This window comes from Taudactylus pleione, unplaced genomic scaffold (genome assembly GCF_031769625.1).
Source record: "Taudactylus pleione unplaced genomic scaffold, aTauple2 ptg000017l, whole genome shotgun sequence".
NCBI classification, from domain to species: Eukaryota; Metazoa; Chordata; class Amphibia; order Anura; family Myobatrachidae; genus Taudactylus; species Taudactylus pleione.
Genome location: NW_028284419.1, coordinates 13,670,277 through 13,691,874, shown reverse-complemented (window position 1 = coordinate 13,691,874; position 21,598 = coordinate 13,670,277). Strand labels below are relative to the sequence as shown.

The following is a 21,598-nucleotide window of genomic DNA, read 5'->3' as shown; positions in this document are numbered from 1 at the left end:
TTTGTGAGCAAGCAGATGAGTCCACACTTTGATTCCAAATCAGAATAGGTTTTATTGAAAATAATGGGATACACATGATAGAAGAAAAACAGCAGTCAATACGACAACATTTCAATCCCTCTTGGGCTAAGCACTGTTCAGCCATACTATCAGGATGCAGTCTGGGATTGGCCAACACTCCCCGCTGCACCAGCGTCCTTGAGTCTAGGTGTTCAGTCACTGGGGTTGGAGGTAAGTGGTGGGCTGGGTATTCTCTCCGGGGGTCTGATAGGGCTTCTGTGTATGCGTACTCGCTCCCGTGGTGGTGGGCATGGGTGCAGCTATGTTGGTCTGTATCACCTGACTAGTCTCTTACAATGGTAGTCCTATGGTCACACAGCTGTTCTTCTGATCCAATGACCAACTACCTAAGGGTATTTAGTCTGACTCCAGGAACAGGAAGCTGCTGTTCAACTTCACTTTTCCAGTGACTGTGATTACTAGCTGTTGCAGCTTTACAGGTTCCACATTCTTTCCTACCAGAGTTATATACTTGTGCCTGGATTCCCTGTGACTTCTCCAATGATTTCTTCTGTACTTGTTTGTGTACTAAACTCCAGTTAAGACTTTAAACAGCATCTGGTTCTCCTGTGAATATTTCAGCACCTGTCTCTGTGCTGAAACTTCAGTTAAACAACTTCAGCACTAATCAGCGTCTGGTTCTCCTGTGAATATTTCAGCACCAGTCTCTGTGCTGAAACTCTGGTTAAGACTTCAGCTTTTTTTTTTACCCGGCCTCCTGGGCACTCACTAAGCTGTGGGTGACCACCCACAGCTTTTGTGAGCGGCCAGGTGATGGTCACGATGGCTGCGACCATCTCGACTATCGGGCTTGCAACGAGACCCTTGTGGTAGGGTCTTGTTCTCGCAAGCCACAGCGAGCTTCCTGCTCTAATAGAGCAGGAAGCTCACTACTGACATCACGAGTGATGTCAGTAGGGCCACCCACAAACAGCAGGCATTCCTTCAGGAACGCCTCCATTTGTCCAGCCACCACCCTCCCCGCCTACAAAACAGGGCGATCTGTCAATCAACATCGACAGCCGCCCCATTTGTAGCAAGCCCTGGAGCGAGTGAATTTCTCACTCACTACAGGGCTTGCACACACGCGGTGCGTGCGCAGTGCCCCACCATCGACCCGCTTGCGAGCGCATAGCGCTTGCAAGCGAGTCTGAATAAGGCCCTCAGTACAGCATCCATATACTGACTCCTAGTGTCATTTCCTGTGTCTATCCTGCATTTGGATTATCAGTGTGTGTGCTCAGTGCAGTATCCATATACTGACTCCCTAGTGCCATTCTCCTGTGTCTATCCTGTGACTGGATCACCAGCATATGTACTCAGTACAACATTTGTGTACTGACTCCTAGTGCCATTCTCTGTGTATACATTCCATATCGTTACACTGTGTATGCAGCCTCCTAGTCATCTTACTTATAGTGTCAGTTTCCAGTCTTCATCACTCCCAGATACCTAACCAGAGGGCAGCGACCTGCTCACTCTGTGTGGCGAAACCCAAATCCCAATAGGAGGAGTCACTGTTGAAGACCACCAAGTGGGTTAGACTCTGCGCCTCTGGTTAGGTCTAGCCAACAACTGGGTTTGACCTTTAAGGAGGACATTATTACTATCATCTCATCTGTTGCTTCCTAGCTGCCCTAACCCCCCGACTCCTAGTCCTCCAACTGAGGCATTCCTTATACCAGATCATGACACATACTGTACAGTACTGTGAGGCTCCAATAACACAGTGACAGTCTTGTGCACATACAGATGTTTTTATAGAGCCAGGTAAACAAGTATTGCACCAGGAGTCTAATCAGTCTGACCTTTAAGTCTAGCGACTCAGACATGTGATTTTATTGAGGCAGAGGAGTCATGCACAATAGCACAAGGTTAAGAGACAGCATGTAGCATTTAACCATGTAACTACACATCAACAAAAAGCACATAACAAGCAACAAATTGTTGTAGTAGTAGTAGTAGTAGTAGTAGTAATAATAATAATAATAATATAACAATAAAGTTTACTTATATAGTGCTTTTCTCCAAGTATTCTTAAAAAAAATTGCCTTGCATTTAATAGGTACGTAGTGCACATGAACGTTACATTCCTATAACAGAATTGGGGCAAAGATGAAGTGCAACACACACATACTGTATGTCTAAGAATTGCAGTTTCATATTCATCTGAGTAGTTGCCACAAATAAGGATGTGTTGACTGTGAGAATGTCTCCCAACCTTCTGTGATTAACAAGGTGTCTCCACTGCATTCGGTATAACAAATGGTCTTTTCTTGTAAAAACAGTCGCTGGGATAAGGACACACACACTATGATGCATTCACGCTCCTAAGGGTAAATTTAGTAAGATTCGTGTTAGTCTCGATTTGTCCCATTTTTCCATTCGGATAGGATCGATCAAAAACTGCAGTTTTTTTCCCTTTAAAAATCCGGAATTTACCAAGCTCCCAGTTTTGATAGGATCGTTTTGGTTGATGGTGTATTTGATCGATCCTGTCCATGTTGAAACCCTAAATTCCCTGCCCGACTTTCTCTCCCAAACAAGCATCCTACATATATCAGTGAAATATGTGCAGGCTGCTTGTTTATTTTTTAATTTTTAGGAAAAAATTTTACGTGGGTCCCCCCCAAAAGCCTAACCAGCCCCAGACTGAAAAACGAGTAGGGTTTCCCCGTAATTTAGGAACCAGCACCTGGCTGCAGGGCCAGTGCTGGTTTTAAATATAGGGGGAAAAATGCGTAGGGGTCCCCCTATATTTAAAACTAGTACCGGACCCAAACCAACCGGGGTGAAATCCCACAGCCAGGAGACCCTATTACCTAGTTTCCATGGCCAAAGCATTCTCACCCCAAGCCAGTCAGGCCAAGCCGGGGATCTCAGGGGAGGTGGGGACCCCCCAAAAAAGGGGTCCCCCCCTCTTCCGAAACCCCAGACTTGGTCTGAAGCCCGGGGCTCTTCCCTGCACCCCTCAAGTCCAGCACCCAGGGCATGTGCCCCCTTAGCAACCCCCCTAGTTGGGGCCCTGCTTCTGACTCCTGAGTATTTGTCTTTGTTAGTAATTCTACTACCTCTAGTATCAACATTTAAACATTGTTTACCACCCTTGTTATTTGAACTTTGGGATTCTTACTTTTCTATATAGATTAAATAGTTTTGAATTATATAATTACACCCATATTTATATAACTTCCACCTCTCTACAATCCTTCAAATGGGCTCTCAAGACCCACTACTTCATCAATGCCTTCCAGCTCTCATCCTAACTTGCTGCTATATGTTCCCTCCTCCCTATATCACGCTTGTGTTCTGCCCCCCCCCCCCTTCAGAAAGTAAGCTCTTCTGAGCAGGGACCTCTACACTTTTGTGCTTCTCCTTACTTTATTTTCATCTAATTCTTACTCCCCACTAGGGCACCTAACACTTGGTTGGATATGCTCTGTTGCTTATTTTGGTATATTTGTATATTATACATGTCCTTGTTCTGCATTGTATTGTTAGTCACTTTGTAAGGCGCTCCAGAACACTTGTGGCACCATATAAATAAACAATGATAATAATAATAATAATAATAATAATAATAATAATAACTTACCTTATCATAGGACTCTGTCTTTGGCCTTTCAAACATATTGCTGCTTGTCCAGTGTTTGGGAACTAAAATTTTTGCACTTCTAATAAAAACTCTGTTTCCCGTAGCTTGCAGCATGTAGGTAGAAGCTTCTGTCACCATTTTCTGTAAACACATTTGAAAACAAAATAGTACTGTAATAGATGATCCTATTATATATCCTGTTATGGCAAACATTCTCAGGAGAAAACATGTAACAAATGGAAGAAGTTTGATCAGTGATTATATATGGACTGTCAGGTCAGTAAAATGTAATAAAATATCCTTGCCTTCAACCATATAAGGCCAAATGTAATAGGGTGAGAGTTTAGAAAATGTGAGACTTTAGCAGTAGTCACATTATTACATTGGTCGAGTTGTATTTCAAAACGGGAAAACATCTGGATAAGAGTTTAAATCGTGAGATTTTTTTTGGGCTGAAAAACATGCAAGATTGCATTTTCTCTGACTCTATTATACTGGCCGAGTTTATAAAGTGTGAGAAAACTCTCACATTTTCTAAACTCTCACCTTATTACATTTGGCTCATAGCAGGGCCGGACTGGCCATCTGGCCAGTTCTAGGAGGTCAGAAGTAGCCCAGCTCTCCACCCCACGCCGAGGCGGCAGCAGTGTGCCGGAAAGAGGGGAGGAATGCCGCAAGGCCAGGCCCCTTCGCGAGTGCGCGTGCACAGGACAGACTGCCAGGGTTGATGTACAACCCCAGTTCCTCCCTGGCTCAAAGAGTTTGATTTGTGGGACTCAAAGCCACACACACTAAGGGGTAGATTCAATTAAAAGTATTAGCTGCTGGAATAACTTCAGGGCCTAAATCAGAGATGGATATTACTGCACACACGCAGGAAAGCTGCTATGCAATACCATCCAACTAAAATGCAAATGCAACAGGAAGTGTCTGTAGGAAATAGACACCTCCTGCATGTATCTGCGTTTTGTGGGGCTAATTCAGCAGAGGATGGAATATTAAAGCTGCACGCAAGCAGATTGCAATTTCATCCTTGCAAATATACAAAGGCAGCAGGAGGTGTATGACACCCACTGCTTCAGGGGTTCCCAACCACGGTCCTCAAGGCACGCTAACAGTCCAGGTTTCAAGAATAGCCATACTTGAGCATACAGTATCTCAGTTATTTTGATTTAACCATCTGTGCTTAAACATGGATATCACTATAACCTGGAATGTTGGTGTGCCTTGAGGACCAAGGTTGGGAAACACTGCCCTGCTGCATTTGTGATCCCAGCACTGTGACCGAGGTCACAGGCTGGGATAACCATCGGTGTTGGCCAGCTGAATAAGCCTTGGCTTATGCAGGCTGGCCGACTTGCGAGGCCAGGAAACTGCATCTATTGACACAGCCCCTGGCTTTGCCATTCCCGGAAAACTGGGCTAACAGGCCCCCATTTCCGGGAACAGTGGCCGTCCCCATCCCTGCATCGCACATTAATTGTCTTTGCCTGTCAATCAGATAGAGGCATAGCAGGGTCTGCATGTAATCACGCGGGACCCATTCTGCACATTTGCGCACGCGGAGATTCCTGATAATTGGGAATCTGTGTTCAGCATTACACATGTGTGCAATGTTAAATAAGCCCCTGAGTGCAGCGTCCGTAGATGCTACTTCGGATCACTATTGCGACCATCGGTCACAATGGTTGCTGCTCTGGCTAGGCTGCGTAAGCTGAAACTTACTCAGCTTGGCTGTAAGAACTGGATAGCTGGGTCCTGGAAGTCTGCATGTGGTGACACAGACCCTGGGCTTGGCACGCCCCCAAAACAGGGGCAACACTGTGCATGCAGAGACCCCCAACAATCTGAGATGTATGCAAGCAATCGTGTTTTGCGAACCTCTAAATGGGCCACTTGGAGGAGCGGCTCATTTGGGGTGGCAGATTCTGTGCAAAGCTGGTCCTCTTCAAACAGTTTATAGATTATTTATTTTTTGTTTGGTATGGGGATGAGCAATCTATTGTAGAATTTGTGGAGTATCTCAATCAGAACGATTATAATTTAACCTTCACAAGCACTTTTCACTCTTCCACCATCACGTTTCTGGATATTAGGCTTAATATTGTTGAGGGCACCATACTAACTAGCACCTTCCACAAGGAAGTCAATACCAATAACTATATCGACTATACCAGCAATCACCGCAGGAACTGGCTTGACAATATTCCATCGGGCCAGTTCAGGCGGTTATGCCGAAATTGTTCCTCTAAAGATGTATTTACCACAAAAGCCTCTAGACTTATGGAGGTATTCAAGGGAAAGAACTATCCTGAACCCTTACTAATGGATTCTCTCAGATCCATTGAAGAATTGGATCGTAGCACTGTTTTGAACCCCTCTATCAAACAGAAGTCTGATTTCCCATCAGATAAGTCCAGCATTTTCATTACTAAACATAATAGCTGCTCACATCAGATACAGTACGTAGGATCTTTGCCAAGAACTACAGTATGTTACGTCTAGATCCACTGTTGAGAAATGAACTTGAACCCAAACCCACTAGTATTTAAGAAGGCTGATTATTTGAAGAATTTGCTAGCTCCGAGCTTTTATAGGAATATAGGTACTGGTTCTAGTTTGGTGTCCAAGTCTTCTAGGTGGTTACCTAAAAAAAGGGTGGGCTGTTTCAAGTGTGCCAGTACACGCTGTATCACCTGTGGACACATCAAACATTAAAGTAGTTCCTTTTGTCTTCACACTCAGATGTTGTATATCCTATTAGGTCATATATCAATTGCAAAAGCACATATGTAATCTACATGCTTCAGTGTCCATGTAAGCTCAAGATCACTCCAAACTAGGTTCCTAGAACATCGTAGGAACATTTTAAATGGTTTTAGACATAGTGTTTCTAGATATGTTGCACTTCAACATTCCAGAGATCCTAGGGAACTGATGTTAGTAGGCAATGAACATATTTTTCCAACTGAAAGAGGAGCGACAGGTTTCGCAGGCTGTGTCCAAGAGGCGTATTGGATACACACCCTGCGGTCGCTGGCTCCCGAAGGACTAAATGAAACAGTGGATTTAGTCTTTTAGGGTTGATTCCTGCTCTATTATCCTTAGGTTTCCTTTGGGTTCTGTCATCTGTCCTGCAGGTCCCCTACATTTTTCTATTAGGTGTCCTGCAGGGTGGTTCCCTTATGGGTCATTTGGGATGCATGGGCAAAACCTCAGTACTGCTGTTTTTTTTATTTATGACAATAATCATTTCCTTTTAAACGCAATTTGTATTTTGGGATTTAACAAATTGGTGCTTTGTTGTGCTATTGTACACATATAATTTATATTCATTAATATTTGTATTTGTTATATCTTATCTCTCTGTATAAATTCTTTTATTTACCATTTTTTTTACATTTATATTTATTTATTTTATTTTTATTTTTTTGACTGCTGATATATATTTTTCTATTTTTCCTATTTAGATAATTCTGTTCTAAGTACCCAAAATTGAGTAATATAACAAATAAATTAAAGTGATCCTGATTCCCACATTCTATGTGATATGCTATTGTTGTATTAAAAACTTTGCATGTTATTAGGCCATTAGAAAATGCTGCTAATTAAATGATTGTGTCCTGCTGGACAAAGAACTCTGTGATTTGCAGCCTTGGATATATAATCCCATCCAAATGAGGAGGGATCTATCTTGCCTTTTGAAAAAACTCTGTTACTGAGGAGAAACGCATCAAGGTCTACAGGTTTCCCTATTGAACTGCCTACCTTTTCTGGATTACCAGTTTATTATCAGTTTACCTCTTACTGTGCTACTGGGGACCTGCTTTCTGGGTACGGAAAACACTGGAGTGTGGGAGCACGGTGCACGGATCTTCCTGCCATCCTTGTCCTTTTGGTACAGCCTCTTTCAAACAGCCGAGGCACGGCATCTGGGCTGCATGCCCTCTGCAATTACCTGTACCACATTGGTGACACACAGGTCCAGCAGCTGCGGCATGAATTCAGGCTGTCATCCACTCGGCAGCCGATTCCCAGCTTTCTGCCAATCTTGGCTAGGACAAATGGCTGAGCTCTACCTACCTCCCGGGACTTTGATCTATACCCAGGACTGATTCCATTTGAGTGGTGAGTGGCCGCAAAAATATTGCGGTCTCAAGGTCTTCCCTTCAACAGGGAGAGAGACACTTATGTTTTTCAATTTGAGCAAATAAGTATTCCATTTCCATTTGTTTATGGGATCTATATGTTGAATTATCAACTCCTACAATACTATAGACAATTTACACATTTTGTCCCCCAGGGATCAGCACGTAATCCTCAGCACTGGTGCTTATATGCAGATTGTTACACTGCTTCTGATATGTGATTTTATGTTGATTTTAGGAACTGCAGTTCTATTAGTAGGATTCACTGTTTCTATAGTGATATTAAATCTATTTCTAGCTATTATCATTGGTCTGCTGTATATGTTTCTGTGATTTCAGCTGCAGACACATATTTCTATTCCATGTTCTGGCTTTTTTGGTGTATTTAGGCAGGAATCCCCTTGTGTCAGATGCCAGCGATTCACTGATGATCTCTGTCTGAATACAGCGCTCCACAACGTATTTTTCTAAGCAATCGTGTTTGCATATATCTCTGACTGCTGTGCGCCTTAACTCACAGAAGGTTGATTCTGGTCGCAGCCTATGGAGGTGTGAGCAGAATAAGCCAACTGCAGCAATGCATGTAATTGAGGGGTCTATGTACTAAGCAGTGATAAGTAACAGAGTGAAAAGTGATAAGTCTGTGATAAGGTGCCAGCCAATCAGCTTCCAACTGTCATCTCACAGGCTGTGTTTGAAAAATTACAGTTGGGAGCTGATTGGCTGGCACTTATCACAGACTTATCACTTTTCACTCTGTCACTTATCACTGCTTAGTACATAGACCCCCAAATCTTCCCCAAAATTACACTTTTATACACTGTAAACAATAATACTGAAAAGATAAAACAAACTTTTAACATGTGAAAAACTGGCTGGGATACCTGGCATTGCCTGGGTTGAAGACTGGACCCTGAAGTACACCTGGAGCCTTTATTTGTATACATTGTCCTCGCCTATAACCCTACTCCATTGATCCTGAAAAGGACCCCACTGTTTGCTAGCATGCATGCAAATAGTGGCGTAACTACTGTGGTTGCAAGGGGTGTGGCTGCTATGGTGCCCGAGCTGCCTCTGTGGACTTCCGTTCCCCCTGCATCCAGTCACGCTCACAAGGTGGGCCCGGGTGTTAGCGATGTCGATTTGGTGCAGCCCGCCAGCTAATTACAGCTGGTGCACCGGCAAGCAGGCAGACATGGAGAGACAGCACAGCAGTAATCAGTTTACTAACTTTATTGTTATTATTTCTAGTATACTTATTTATTAATACCCTTATTTTACTATGTTTATATACTACAGTACATTATACTATAAAAATTCTTCAATAGTTTTGCATATGAAGTCCAATAGAGGGCGATATGAGTTTGGATACACCACTTATTTATATGACTACAGTATATGAATATTTAATATTGGGGAGAGACATTTGAGGGGTAGATTTACATAATATCACAATGTATAATGGATATGGTGGTGTGTCCAGGATATTCCTATAGGTGTAAAATTTGTAAAAAAATATATGTAAAATATATGTAAAATATATGTAAAATTTCTACATATATTTATATGACTACAGTAATGCATTAATTTACATTAGGGAGAGAAATCCAATATATGCTTAGATATATTTATATAAGAACATGGGAAATACCTGATCTGATGAGAATTATATTCACCACACACTGAGTCATATGATGATATATGACCATAGGATATGTATCATACATGCCTACAGTTGCGGGAGGCTCCCGATTTTTCTGGTAACCACCCATACCCCCGGAAGAGTAGACACTACTCCCACATCCCACCACCTTCCTAGTGAAGTGGGCTGGATGGGGAGATTGTACGGGAATTTTTGGGTCTGCGAATAGGGGGCAAGGCTAAAATTACGTGAATTGCATAATTTAGCCCCACCCCCTACTTGCAGACCCGCAAATCATGGCATTTTCCAGTGGGGCCTAATGACATATACAGTCCGACCCTGCGTCTCTAAGATGTCAACAGAATCTCCTCTCCGGGCTTCTCCCAGGGGGTGTGGTATAAGAGATAGACAGTAATAAGATACACAATATCTATGGAGGCACGGGATGTAATAGAGTTCGAGTTTTCAGTCATTTCTAAACTCACACATTCTCGCACATTTGTTTTGATCATGTTTCCCATACAACTCGTGTGATGTAATGGGGTGCAATTTTTAGCCAAATTGCATTTTTGCATGCATGTTCTCGCGAGAATACAGATCCGGAAGTATGCGGTTTTTTGGGCCAACCGGAATGCGAGTTTCATTTACTGTTCTGTCAAGTTTAAACAAAGTCACTCATTGGCCCTCCAAAGTCTCCTGATGCCTACCTCACACACCCTATATAAACCCCTATTCTCCATTTTGTCCTTTCAAAGGTAGTGAGGAGTTTTGTGAAGGAGTGGTGGGAGAGAGAGTAAAAAAAACCCCTAGTATTGTATTGGTATTGTGCTGCAGCAGGGCATCCAGAAAAGCAGTGAGGGTAGCCAGGATGGTGGTGGAGGAGGAGGAGGTTGTACTGCAACCTGATATTGGTGAGGAGGTGAGCAGTGAAGAGGTGGAGGAGCAGGAGAGTGTGGAGCAGGAAGCGCAGGAGCTGGTATCTGAGGCTGAGGGTAGTGTTGAGGATGAGGAGGCTGAAGCACCCCCAGCCCCAGGGAAAACACGTACACGGGGCGTAATATACGCTTCAGTTATGATGAAAATTGCGCCCTGGTCCATGCAATAGTACCTGTTTTTCCGAACCTACTTGGGGCACTGTCACACCGGACGTCAGCAGTGCGTTGAAAGGCGATGTGGAATAACATCATTGATGCAGTGAATGAATACTGGCGTGACCTTAAAAATATAAAAAAGTGCTATAATGATATTAAAAGGAACACAAAAGAGAAAATGGCTGAAGAGCATAGGCAGCGATGCATGACAGGAGGAGGACGAGCAGTGAGAGTTCACTTCACTCCATATGAACAGGAGCTGAGGCCGGTTTTTGCTCCTGAGGTTTTTCCAGGTCCACATATTGTAGACACTGACCGGCCAGCAACCCCATGGCTTCATGGTGAGTATGCAAACAAATGTTACTACTTTTCACTGTCTTTTTTTCAAAGTATTGTGGATCCCATGTTTGTTTTTTTATTTAAAATGGTGTAGTGTGTACGCACCTGTATTCACTCCCATAATGGCCATATTCAATTTGATTTGCACCCGTGATACTTTTCCGCCTCCCGGACTTTCCACCTACTTCGCCTGGTTTGCATGGCGGAAAAGTATCGCGGGTGCGCTTCAAATTGAATACGGCTAGTGATCCCTCATGTCAGTGCATCTTTTGGGGGGGGGTGTCAGGCTGTTTTACACCAATCTGACAGGCTTTTTTGCCTCTTTTAGTTTAGGCGGGTGCCCTTTTTGTGTCCTTTCCAATTGAATACAGGCCAAATTGTTTTGTTTTTGTATAATCTCTTTTTTTTTTTTTTATTAAAACACAGCTGCTGCACTAAGGAGGTCAGGAACTCCTAAAAGACCTCGCATGGAAAGGTCAATGGAGCAGGCTGGTGAGTTAAGCCAACGTTTGAAAAACCCACTTACACAGATTTTGTTTTATTTAAAATGTTAATTTCTACAAAATGTCACATTACTTAATTAACCTTAGCATTGTGACATTAAAGTCTACAACAATAGAAAAGTCGAAATTATGTTCTACACATATTATTTATTTTAAAGTATGAATTAAAAGATAATAATAGAGATGTGTACACGGAATACATATGTTACAAGGACGCCCGCATGGCTGTCCGCGCTCGGCGCCTGGCATCTCTTCGATCAGGATGCCGGGTGCTGGTCTCCCGCGTAGGTTAAATAACCCTTGCCGGGATTCTGTAGTGGAGATGGCTGTCGGCATAGCGACCGCCGGCATCATAAATGCATACATTGTACACAAACATAGCCTCCTTGCATGTTAAACAGGCCTTATACATTTTTTGTTTTTTATTTATATTATAGACATTTTAATTGTAACAATGTGTTTTATTTGCACATCAATGGCAAAAGAATAGACAAGCAGCTTCTGCTGATTCAAATGATATGCGGCATACCTATATTTTTTGACAGACAGCGGGTATATCTGCATGCCAAATGCTATGTTACAGTGTCATAAGCGATGCCACTGTAACGTAGCATTTATCATGCAGATACACCCGTTGTGTCACTTTATTGCAGTCACTACTGAATGTACCTGTTTTGGTTTTTATATATGTGAAACTCAAACTAAAAAATAAATACAAACACACTTTTAAACATTATATTTTTACTATATTTTATTTTAATTTTTCAGGACCATCAGGAGTTTCTGTGCCTCCACTGCGGATCACACACCACCAGAATCTAGGGTCCCAGGAAGTCATTTTGGATTGGTGGCCTACACATCTGAGGAGGAGGAGGAGGCGGCTGAGGCAACAATTCCTCTTACTCCTGTGGTGGCAACAAGGCAAAATCCACCTGTACAGCACCAACAACCACCAACACAGTAACCATCACAGCCATACACCCCCAGTGCAGATGAGCTGGCTCAGTCCCTGCACAGCTTCCGTCAACACCAGATGCAGTACATGGAGATGCAAAAAATTCAAATGGACAGCATCACACACCAGCTCAGGAAGCTAAATAGGACCTCCGCAGTAGCCCAGGGGATACGCACCCGTATGGTTAGTGACTTCAGTAGGCATCTGGTGGAGCTAACAACGGCCGCCAGAGACCAAAATGCTGCCATACAGGAGCAAACACAGGCCTTTGTGGCACAAAGGGAGCTGGTGGCACAAAGGGCCCTTAGGGAAGTGCCATCAGCATCTACATCCAGCTCACAAGCCACCAGTCCCCAAACAGCCTCACCAATGAGTCCACCGAGGCGAAGTGCCCATACATGGGGGGTGCAACTACAGGGTCAGGGAGGGGTAGAGGTTCATCTGCCTCACAGTAATTTTTGTTGTTTTTAAAATTTGTGGTTTGTTTTCCTGATACCTTACTAGTTTAGTAAAGTAAGTTGAATTAAATTTGTGTCTGTCTTCTTACAAATGAAACTTAGATTGTATCGTTTATTTTGAACTATATTTAAATGGAACATATGTTTGTATTTATTTATCAGCAAAAAGTAGGTTTCAGAGAATCAAAAACACTGATTGTGACTTTACGCCGGGGAGAAAACTTATCCCCAAGACTTTTCGCCAATGACGACATTTTGGCCTGTTTTCACTTTCCTCCGTATTTAATTTGGAAGACTTTTCGCCTAGGTGGAAAGTCAATGCAATGTAATAGGAGGAAAAGTTTCGCCTATGAATAGCACTTAAGGACACCCAAAAACACCACTTTGAATTTGGGGGTGAAAAAAAAAAGTTTTGGGACAAAGTTAAAAACTAGTGAAAATTGACTCTGGCAGGGTCCCCAAGTATGCCCCATGTGTTTTTTACATTGCAGGGGCTTGCGGCAGGTGGATTTTTCACGTTGTTTAAAACTTAACTTTAGCAACTTTTAAATATGTTGGCCACCATTTTCAAGTATCCCAAATATGCTGGGATAAGTTATTTTAGGCGGAAAAAAAAAAAATCTTCACCACTTACACAAAACGCTATTTAGCAGCTATTGAGCCCATTTAAAAACACCAAATACCTTCAGCAAGCCAAATCTTTTGGGGGGTTTCAGGCTGATTCCCCAAAATCTTACAGTACTTTCCGCCTATTCAAGTTTCGCCGGGTCCCGTTTTTGCCTACTTTCAAATAGAAAACGGGCATACGCGGCCACGCGCGCATTACTTTTCCGCCTGCAAACCAGGCGAAGTAGGCGAAAAGTCCGGGAGGCGGAAAAGTTTTGCGGGTAATAATTAAGAAATAGAAGTATTTACATCCTTAAAAATGTGTTTTTACACTTATAGGCATATTTATATATGTTTAAACTTTTTAACATACAACTCTCCATTGTCACTTTGGTCTATTTTTTGGCGAGATTATGGTAATGTTTTATGTGCGAGTTTCGAACTCGCACCCTATTACATTGCACGAGTTGTATGTACAACCTGGGGAAACATCTGGATGCGAGTTTGAAAAATGTGTATTTGGAAAAATGCGAGTTTGCAGGATTGAGCGCGCTATTACATTGGTCGAGATTACAAAATGTTTCCGGGAAACTCGCAAAATCTAAAAATTAGAACTCTATTACATCCCGCCCCAGATGTTAGACAGTCAAAAGATCGACAGGTACAAATGGTTGACAGGGTCAAAATATCGACATGAAAATGGTCAACAAAAAATGGTGGACATGATTTTTTTTTGTTTTTTAGCCCTAATCTTCACACTAACCCTAAACCTCCCTTGGGTGCCTAACCCTAACCCTCACTCCTGGTGCCTAACCCTAACCATCGGGGTAGGTGTCTGACCCTAACCTTCCCTTCTAGTGCCTAACCCACCGGTAAGTGCCTAACCCTAACCCTCCCTCCTGGTGCCTAACACTAACCGTCTGGGTAATTGCCTAACCCTAACCGTGGGGGTAAGTGCCTAACCCTAACCCTCCAGTTAGTGCCTAAACCTAAAAAAAACAAAAATGCATGTGTCGACCATTTTTGTGTCGACCATTTTCATGTCGACCTTTGACCATGTTGACCATTTGTACCTGTCGACCTTCTTACATGTCAATCTTTAGTGTGTCGATCTTTGACCCTGTCGACCTTTTGTCCCTGTCGATCTATTGACTGGCTAACATCTGGTGTCTATCTAGACATTATCTAATTACTGTCTATCTACAGTCCGGAACCGCTCCCGGGTAGGAGATTTACAAAGTCGGCAAGTATGATATGTATGTATGTATATCTGATTTAATTTATTTCATACATAACACTAATAACAGCAAAGCATGCAACATGGGAACTTTATAATTCATTATCTTTTATATCTGGAAGGGTATTGTATATAGATATTCATTACAAATCTTATAGGTTATTAATCTACTTTGTATTTTGAGGTATCCAGTATGATAAAATAGGGGTTTCCCCATTAGTATATTGATAATGTACTATATGGCAATGATAGGTGATCCACAGATTGAGCTTCTTGGTGTGAATAGTAGATCCTTGTGTATAGGATGAATAGCTGCTCTGATCTACACACGGGGCGTTGTTTCCCAGTGATATCAGATTGAAAGGGCAGACCTGAGACTGGAGGGGAGTGGTGATTGGAGGATAATGAGGATATGATACTATATACAGGGGCGGCGCAGGGGGGGAGAGCGGGTACTAATTAACTGGGCCCGGGCTTTCTGGAGAGGCCCGGCAGGGGCCTGGGTCCAGCACCGTACCCTCCATCTTACATCACAGCAGGCCAGCACACGCTGCTGTGTGCTGGGCTGTCCTGGGAGACTGCTCGCGGCCGCTAAGAAGCAGCCACAGCATTCTCCTATGCCTGTAGGGGAAGCGATCAAGCTGATCGTGCCCCCCACTGGCTGTGCTCCTGGCTGAGGGGGCTCACTGCCACTCGCCAGCGCGCAGCAAAGCTTTTCTTTTTCTTTACCTAAGGGGTCATGATTAGGCCACGCCCCCTTTTACCCAGGCCCGGCGCAGCTCTTGGCGGACCTGACTATATAAACGGTTTCCGGGCGCCCATGTGGTTGCTCTGATGAAGAGGACACTGCGAAGTGCGCACCGGCTTTTTGAAGATGCGTGCAGGCCAATGGCATCACTAGGTGGGTGCGGGGGGTGCGGACCGCAACCGGGTGTCACACTTCAAGCTTCAAGGGGTGACACCAAAAAGAGTTGCTCTCACACCCCCGCACCCCCATCCACAGACGCGTCCACAATCTCCTTTCACAATCTCCAAGTGCCGTGGCCGCAATCAATCACCACCGCCGACTCCGTGAGCTGGAGTCCACTCTGCAATGACAACCCTACACTGACTGCCTTTACCTGCCGCCGCTGGGTCCGTACATACTGTGTCTGTGGACGCCGGCCGCGGTGACGTCACGCTGCGATGACATCATCAAGCACGTGGCACACTAGCTCCGCGGCACGCTGGTCATTCTGGGAGGGAGAACGAGGAGGAGAGGAGACTGAGTGCTGTGCCAAGAGGGAGGAGGACCTGACCTGCATTCAAGTGCGCACCAACCCAGTGCAGGCTCAGTCCTGGCTGGCTCAGCTGCCTGCCAGTGCGCATTGAAAGTTACTAATAGTATGTGTTTTACAGACCTGTTTATTTACCAATTGTCATATATACACTATACTGTATGTCTTTTTAGTTGAATATATATATTTTATAAAGTTGTTTTTTTTGCTGAAGTAAAAGTGGATTGAAGTTACATGTGTTTGTAACAAGAAATAGTTAATTTCAATATTAATCCAATAGTATTTCAGATGTTGTGCTCCCCTGTTCCCCTCTCCCCAGGTCTGTATCCCTTCTGCTCTCCTGTGTACTCTTCCCTCCCACCTGAGCCCCTTGTTCCCCTCTCCCCAGGTCTACACCCCTTCTGCTATCTATGTAACCTGCCCTCCCACCTGTGCCCCCTGTTCCCCTCTCCCCAGGTCTGTACCTATTCTGCTTTACTGTGTACTCTGCCCCTCCCACCCTGTGCCCCTTGTTCCCCCTCTCCCCATGTCTATACCCCTTCTGCTCTCCTGTGTACCCTGCCCTCCCACCTGAGCCCCCTGTTTCCCTCTCCCCAGGTCTGTATCCCATCTGCCCTCCCACCTGTGCCCCCTGTTCCCCCTCTCCCCATGTCTATACCCCTTCTGCTCTCCTGTGTACTCGGCCCTCCCACCTGTGCCCCCTGTTCCCCTCTCCCCATGTCTATACCCCTTCTGCTCTCCTGTGTACTCGGCCCTTCCACCTCTGTGCCCCCTGTTCCCCTCTCCCCTTTACACTCTGCTCTCCCACCCCCATTCCCCAATGTCTGTACCCCTTCTGCTCTCCTATGTAGTCTCCTCACCCACCCCTGTGCCTCCAGTCCCCCCCCCTCCCCTTCTACTCTCCTGTGCACTCTGCCCTCCCACCCATGTGCTCCTTCTACCCATTTTCATCCTCAGTGCAAAATATGCCCTGTGGGGTGTTTTTTATGTGCTACAGACAGTGAGGCATAAATTGTGATGGGACCCAGAAACTGTCTATTAGGACCCCAACTTTTTAAAGTGAAGAGTCCCCGGGACCCACTTTTTATTTAGCTCAGAGCAATCATTGAATTTTATACAAGATGTGACCTGTGAGAAGTAGATTAAAAAGTGAGGAAACCTTCCTGGGGCTGATTCAGCACGGATCGCTAATGCGGCAGCAAACGCTCACGCAGTGCCACGAAATTATGCAAATGTGTGCGATCGCAATGCCGCTGCAGCACAATATAAAGACTCCCACTTCCTTTTACTCACATCCGTAATACCTTGCAAGTTTACAAAAATTATTTATGCGTTGAGTTTACTTTGCATAACTCTTATGTAAATGTTATTGTATTGCATTTAGTGATATACAGGAATTATGATTTACATGTGAAACTAGTACAAAACATTAAGGATTCCATGTGGTGTGATACAGGAGGAGGTAATTTTTTTTTGGGGGGGTGACACCATGAGCTACCACACCAGGTGACACCAACCCTAGTAACGCCTCTGGTGCAGGCTCTAAAGCTGTGTCCTTGTACATGTATCGACTATGACTGTATTGATTGCGCCCACACTGTATGTTGTTTATCGAACCTGAGAGAGATCATATATGTTTTAAACAGTGTGATGTGAGAGAGTTGTTATTAAAGCCACAGAGGAAATATTTCCACAATCAGACAACACAGATTGGCCTGTGAGAGTTATATGACAGCATACAGCACTCCAATTACAACAATAGCTTAGTTGTGGGAGTGCACCATATGTGAATAAAAGATTGGGTTGTGAATGATTGGTGTATGACAGTACACACCACTCGTATTACAATTAAATCTGATTCTTTAAAAGTGCACTATTTGTGAATAAAAAAATACTGGTATATATTTATATAGAGATATTCAGTTTATTAGAGAGATTCATGGTAATAGATGCATACAACAGAGAGGGGTCACTCTCTGTGAATTTCACATTTATACTGTATATACCAGTGAGCATACAATATCTGGTCCAAGCCTTTGGAGTTTATGATCTACTGCAGGGGTAGCCAACCTCGGTCCTCGAGAGCTACCAACAGTTCACATTTTCCAGATCACCTAGCTGGTGCACAGGTGTATTCATTATGCACTAACACATTTGAAAAGATCCACAGGTGAAACTAATTATTTCACTTGTGATTCTGTGAGGAGACCTGGAAAATATGCACTGTTGGTAGCTCACGAGGACCAGGGTTGGCTACCCCTGATCTACTGTATACTAGAGGTTCCCAAACGCGGTCCTCAAGGCTCCCCAACAGTTCAGGTTTTAGAGATATCCGTGATTGAGCACAGATGGTTAAATCAAATTGGCTGAGGTACCAATTAAGTCACCTGTGCTCAACCATGGATATCTCTAAAACCTGAACTGTTGGGGAGCCTTGGGGACCATGTTTGGGAACCTCTGATCTATACAGAATCTTAGTATTCTCCAGGACACTGGCAATGTTACATAGTTGCCATCTATGTTAAGAACACTTTAGTAAAAGTGGATATGACACCACACTGTGGATATCCTCTGCAACACGTCACCCCTATTACATTGTGCAATATCAATTTCTTGATACAGCGTATAATAATTGAGACACAAACAGCGGCATTCCTGCACACAGCAGTTTTTAATCACTATTTGTCTGTATTCGCCTTATCATTGTACCTTAGTATTACTTTGCAGTCATTTTTACTTGATTTTTAATATACATAATTAAAAGTCATATTTTATTTTATTTGGTCTTTGTGCACTACAGAATACAAGTCTTTGTCTTTCCATTTTTTCTGTATTCAAATTGATTGTGAAGTGGTAGCACTATACATATTTATGTTCTATAAGAAGGCATTAGGAGTTGTATAATCAATAGGATATAATCTTTACCCTGTGCGGTTGTTTTTTTTCTTTGGTGTATAAAGCACCACAGGTTGCGAGGCAATCAGAGATTGTGGACCAGCAGCCAATCAGCAGTGGCAACTACTGATTGGATGCCAGTCCATCAAGCACCGATTGGCTCGTAACCGGCATCAAATTGAAATTGCGCCGGCCCTGTCTGTCCATGACTGCCGCTGCCTGCTGATTACAGCTGGCATACTGGCAGGCAGTCATGGAGAGACAGTGTTGACAGTCGGGAGGCAGTTGGAGCTCACGGACCAGCACCAAATTCAAAATGCATCTGCATTGTCTGTTCTTTTAAGATCTTACTATGTGGCCCACAAATTGTACTTCCACCCTTGCATGCAAACATAGAGGCTCTGGATTTAATATGACATCAAGTTTGTACAGACTGAGATTAAAATTAAACTTTTGTAGCTTTCTCACAGGTTTTTGGCAGACTGCCAGTTTCCACTGGAGACAGCCTCAGAATTTGTGTAATTTAAGAGTGTCCCCATTTTTAGGGATTGTATGAGAATGTGGCCCTGACGAAGTTCAAACCTAGACAAAAACTTAATCCTGATCAAACTATACCACCATGCCAAATTTGGTGGAGCTAGGTCTGTAGCTTTGCATAAAGGACAAACAGACGGACAGACAGACACGCTTTCTTGCTTATTATATAGATTTAAAACACTTTTTTTTATCACTTCTTTCTCAACACAAATGGCAATTTTGCCCATTCGCATACTATAAATTATACAAATATAACATACCTACCTTTAGTCTTTCAATTAACTCTCCATTTTCAGTAATGTTTGGGCTTATTGCAATAATAATATCTTCATATCCATTATCTTTGAGCATTACAAGTGAATCTCTTGCTGAAAGTGTAATTTGAAGTATAGAAATCAATATGAATACACCAATAATCTTCATTGTTGCCTCTCCGGAATCACCAGCTTCTTGTTGTTGCACTTTTTAATACTTGTTTCTGTGCAGCCAACCCCTGTTTAAAGGTGCATACAATGTTATCATGATATCTTGTTATCCTGTAATTGGTCAACAATTTAGCAACTGGTTTCGGTATAAATTTATCAATACTACTGTATATTGTGTGTCTGTCCACAACCAAACTAGGGGGGTATTCAGTTGGCCGCAGGGTTTCCCCAGCAACTAATTAACTGCAAAAATCTCAGCGGCTATTCAATTAAATCGAGATTCAGGCATTGAAACCTGTAATCTGCGGAATCAATGTTTTTTTTGCCGCACGCTAACCCGATTTTCTGGTTTTTCCGCGGACTTTACCTCGCACCTCCATGTGCTGCGAAATTAGGTCTGACTGCGCGCGGGGTTTGAGGACTCGTGCGTGGGGTAATCTAGCTAATTGAATAGATCTGACACGGCAATTATCCGGAGGGTTTAATTGATTCCCCCCCTATTATTCACATTATTTGCTATGATAATTATTAGGTATTATTTGCTAAGTATAATAATAATAATAATAATAATAATAATAATAATAATAAAATGGCTTATGTAAACTATTGCCTGATGTGTAAAAAGACACAAAAACAGATGCAGCAACAGATAGGCATAGCATGCAAGTGTCATGCTTCTAGCAACCATATTTATTTATCTATTTGGGGAGGGAGGTGGCACTTCCTAGCCCCTCTCACTTAGACCTTCTGTTGGCATGAACAGGTATTGTGCTAAAGCTTGTACAGTATCAATTGCAATTAGGGGTGAGCGGGTTCGGATTTCTGAAATCCGAACCCCCCCGAGCCCCCCCGATCCGAGTCCGATCCGAATCAGGCTCGACTTTTCCCGCCTGACTCGGATCTGAAATCGAGGCAAAACGTCATCATCCCGCCTTCCGAGTCTCGCGGGTTTTGGATCCTATATAAGGTACCCACGTCGGCGCCATTTTCTCACTCGGCTGTGGACAGTGAAGAGGGAGGGTGGGAGTTAGGGCTGTGTAGTGTAGTGTAGTGTAGTGCTGCTGTTGTCCACTACTTCAAAGTCCATAGGGGCTGGCTGTGTTGTGCTGTGCTGCTGTTGTTAATAGGGGCTGTGTCCACTACTTCAAAGTCCATAGGGGCTGGCTGGACTGTGTTGTGCAGTCAGTTCTCCATAGGGGCTGTGTCCACTCCAAAGTCCTGTGCAGTGTCCCAGTCCTAAAGGAGTGCTGCAGTGTTGTCCAGGGGGTGCTCTGTCCATCAGGGGTGCTCCCCCCAAGTGCTAAAAAAATAATATATTTTCTGTGTTTGTGAATTGTGTGCGCAGTAGCCGCACGTGCATCAACAAAGTAGTGCCAAGCGTGCGCCTGTGTCATAAGTAAAGGGCCGGCTGGCTTGACCGTTAAGGGTGCTGTAACCCCCGAAAGTACACTCCAGTCCAAACCAAAAAAAAAATTATTTTCTGTGTTTGTGAATTGTGTGCGCAGTAGCCGCACGTGCATCAACAAAGTAGTGCCAAGCGTGCGCCTGTGTCATAAGTAAAGGGCCGGCTGGCTTGACCGTTAAGGGTGCTGTAACCCCCGAAAGTACACTCCAGTCCAAACCAAAAAAAAAATTATTTTCTGTGTTTGTGAATTGTGTGCGCAGTAGCCGCACGTGCATCAACAAAGTAGTGCCAAGCGTGCGCCTGTGTCATAAGTAAAGGGCCGGCTGGCTTGACCGTTAAGGGTGCTGTAACCCCCGAAAGTACACTCCAGTCCAAACCAAAAAAAAATTTATTTTCTGTGTTTGTGAATTGTGTGCGCAGTAGCC

General features: G+C 43.7%; 1 protein-coding gene across 1 annotated transcript in view; it reads right to left on the bottom strand.

The window, feature by feature from the left end:
* Positions 1–19,766, bottom strand: part of LOC148540817 (calcium-activated chloride channel regulator 1-like) — a 125,620-nt gene extending 105,854 nt beyond the window's left edge. Inside the window, exons 1-2 of the mRNA XM_088482194.1 lie at positions 19,608–19,766; positions 3,656–3,796 (exon numbers count right to left, since the gene is read on the bottom strand). Of these exons, the coding sequence (XP_088338320.1) occupies positions 3,656–3,796; positions 19,608–19,766 (300 nt within the window). The remainder of the gene's footprint in view (positions 1–3,655; positions 3,797–19,607) is intronic.
* Positions 19,767–21,598: the final 1,832 nt, after the last annotated feature.